At 45.0% G+C, this 3,227-nt stretch overlaps 1 protein-coding gene across 1 annotated transcript; it reads right to left on the bottom strand.

The window, feature by feature from the left end:
- Nucleotides 1–967: 967 nt before the first annotated feature.
- LOC124030251 (L-rhamnose-binding lectin CSL2-like) lies at nt 968–1,566 on the bottom strand (the record flags this gene model as incomplete). The annotated part of the gene is made up of 2 exons (XM_046341673.1): nt 968–1,073; nt 1,428–1,566. Coding segments are annotated over 2 exons (245 nt in total), but the record flags the coding sequence as incomplete, so codon positions are not given.
- Nucleotides 1,567–3,227: the final 1,661 nt, after the last annotated feature.

Genomic DNA, 3,227 nt, shown 5'->3' with positions numbered 1-3,227 from the left:
TTTTTTGCAAATGTATTGAAAATGAAATATAGAAATATCTCATTTAGATAAGTATTCAAACCCCTGAGTCAATACATGTTCGAATCACCTTTGTCAGTGATTACAGCTGTGAACCTTCCCGGGTCTAACAGCACACCTGGACTGTACGAAACTTGCACATGATTTAAATTCTTCAAGCTCTGACAAGTTGTATCGTTGTATGTGTCTAACTGCTTTGCTTTATCTTGGCCAGGTCACAATTGTAAATGAGAACTTGTTCTCAACTTGCCTACCTGGTTAAATAAAGGTGAAATATAAAATAAATAAAAAAGTTGGTTGTTGACCATTAGACAGCCATTTAAGTCTTGCCTTATTTTCGAAGTTTCCATGTATCCAAGACCTTCAAATGTTTTAATCCTTCTTGGTGTAATATCATTTGTGGATTCAAATCAAGTATTTAGTGTGTAAGGACATGTTCCATAATATTGAACAAAAGACCAAGTCTTGTCTTTATGCTGCTTAGTTTAATTCAGACCAACCACCTCAGTTCAGAAAATCAACATTGTTTTGAAGAAATACTTTAGAACACAAAATGCAAAGTATTATGTCAGTGTTATTTGAAGAATAGTTTATTTTTGGGGTTAATGTTTAATTTCTCCATGCTTCCTCCTGACAGTGCATTGCTGCAGCACAAGAGGGGCCTCATTATGATTTTATTACACACAAATTATGCCTGATGAAATACCCAATCAATGGAGTTTACACATTTTGAATTGACATAGATTTACACTCAATTGAGACTTCAGAGGAGAGAAGAGAGGAAAGAAATACAAATCCACCCAATGAAGAGGGAGATATCCAAGTGGTCTCTCTGGTCTATGTTCCTCAGAGAAGATCTCCTGCAAGACAAAAACAGTCAGCCCCAGTGTTCTACTTCCCAGTCGTGTGTGTGTGTGTGTGTATTACCGTATGCATGCATGCCTCACATTTAGCCACAGGTGTAAGCCACATCCAGGTACTTGTAGGTTCCTACACAGGGATCTCCATACAGAGAGTTGGACGCCGGGACGTCACACTGGCTCTTCCCATTACACCTGTGTCAACGACAGGTCCCGGTTAACTCTACAGTCCCGGTTAACTCTACAGTCCCGGTTAACTCTACAGTCCCGGTTAACTCTACAGTCCCGGTTAACTCTACAGTCCCGGTTAACTCTACAGTCCCGGTTAACTCTACAGTCCCGGTTAACTCTACAGTCCCGGTTAACTCTACAGTCCCGGTTAACTCTACAGTCCCGGTTAACTCTACAGTCCCGGTTAACTCTACAGTCCCGGTTAACTCTACAGTCCCGGTTAACTCTACAGTCATGGTTCTACAGTCCAGGTTAACACTACAGTCATGCATTTCTACAGGTAGAAGTTGACACTACAGTACACTGCAGGTACAATACCTCTCTGCCACCTTACTGGTGGTTATGGATTGGCTGAGGCAGTTGGTGTTGGCTAGTTGGTTAGCAGGCCGTTTAAAGGAACACACTAGCTGGTCACGGCGGCCATAGTTGGCATTGTAGATCTGGATCGTTCCTTCATCTGAGGGAGATGAGGAGGAGAGGTAAGAATGGATGTCTTTGGTGTGTTCTAGTGATGGTAATATAAGATCTATATATATAAAATACTGCTCTAATATGCTATTATATAATATACACTGCTCAAAAAAAAGGGAACACTAAAATAACATCCTAGATCTGAATGAATGAAATATTCTTAAATACTTTTTTCTTTACATAGTTGAATGTGCTGACAACAAATCAAAAATGATCAATGTATATCAAATGTATCAACCCATGGAGGTCTGGATTTGGAATCACACTCAAAATTAAAGTGGAAAACCACACTACAGGCTGATCCAACTTTGATGTAATGTCCTTAAAACAAGTCAAAATGAGGCTCAGTAGTGTGTGTGTGTGTGGCCTCCACGTGCCTGTTTGACCTCCCTACAACGCCTGGGCATGCTCCTGATGAGGTGGCGGATGGTCTCCTGAGGGATCTCCTCCCAGACCTGGACTAAAGCTTCCGTCTGTGGTGCAACATGGCGTTGGTGGATGGCGCGAGACATGATGTCCCAGATGTGCTCAATTGGATTCAGGTCTGGGGAACGGGTGGGCCAGTCCATAGCATCAATGCCTTCCTCTTGCAGGAACTGCTGACACACGCCAACCACATGAGGTCTAGCATTGTCTTGCATAAGGAGGAACCCAGGGCCAACCGCACCAGCATATGGTCTCACGGGGTCTGAGGATCTCATCTCGGTACCCAATGGCAGTCAGGCTACCTCTAGCGAGCACATGGAAGGCTATGCGGCCCCCCAAAGAAATGCCACCCCACACCATGACTGACCCACCGCCAAACCGGTCATAATGGAGGATGTTGCAGGCAGCAAAACGTTCTCCACGGCGTCTCCAGACTGTCACGTCGGTCACGTGCTCAGTGTGAACCTGCGGTCATCTGTGAAGAGCACAGGGTGCCAGTGGCGAATTTGCCAATCTTGGTGTTCTCTGGCAAATGCCAAACGTCTTGCACGGTGTTGGGCTGTAAGCACAGCCCCCACCTGTGGACGTCGGTCCCTCATACCACCCTGATGGAGTCTGTTTCTGACCATTTGAGCAGACACATGCACATTTGTGGCCTGCTGGAGGTCATTTTGCAGGGCTCTGGCAGTGCTCCTCCTGCTCCTCCTTGCACAAAGGCGGAGGTAGCGGTCATGCTGCTGGGTTGTTGCCCTCCTCCACATCTCCTGATGTACTGGCCTGTCTCCTGGTAGTGCCTCCATGCTCTGGACACTACGCTGACAGACAGCAAATCTTCTTGCCACAGCTCTTATTGATGTTCCATCCTGGATGAGCTGCACTACCTGAGCCACTTGTGTTGGTTGTAGACTCCGTCTCATGCTACCACTAGAGTGAAAGCACCCCCAGCATTCAAAAGTGACCAAAACAGCCAAGAAGCACAGGAACTGAGAAGTGGTCTGTAGTCACCACCTGCAGAACCACTCCTTTATTGGGGGATGTCTTGCTAATTGCCAATCATTTCCACCTGTTGTCTATTCCATTTGCACAACAGCATGTGACATTTATTGTCAGTGTTGCTTCCTAAGTGGACAGTTTGATTTCACAGAAGTGTGATTGACCTACAGAGTAACATTGTGTTGTTTAAGTGTTCCCTTTATTTTTTTTAGCAGTGTATACATCATC

This window comes from Oncorhynchus gorbuscha, unplaced genomic scaffold (assembly GCF_021184085.1).
Source record: "Oncorhynchus gorbuscha isolate QuinsamMale2020 ecotype Even-year unplaced genomic scaffold, OgorEven_v1.0 Un_scaffold_10191, whole genome shotgun sequence".
Taxonomy (NCBI): Eukaryota; Metazoa; Chordata; class Actinopteri; order Salmoniformes; family Salmonidae; genus Oncorhynchus; species Oncorhynchus gorbuscha.
This window is presented reverse-complemented; position numbering and strand designations above follow the sequence as displayed.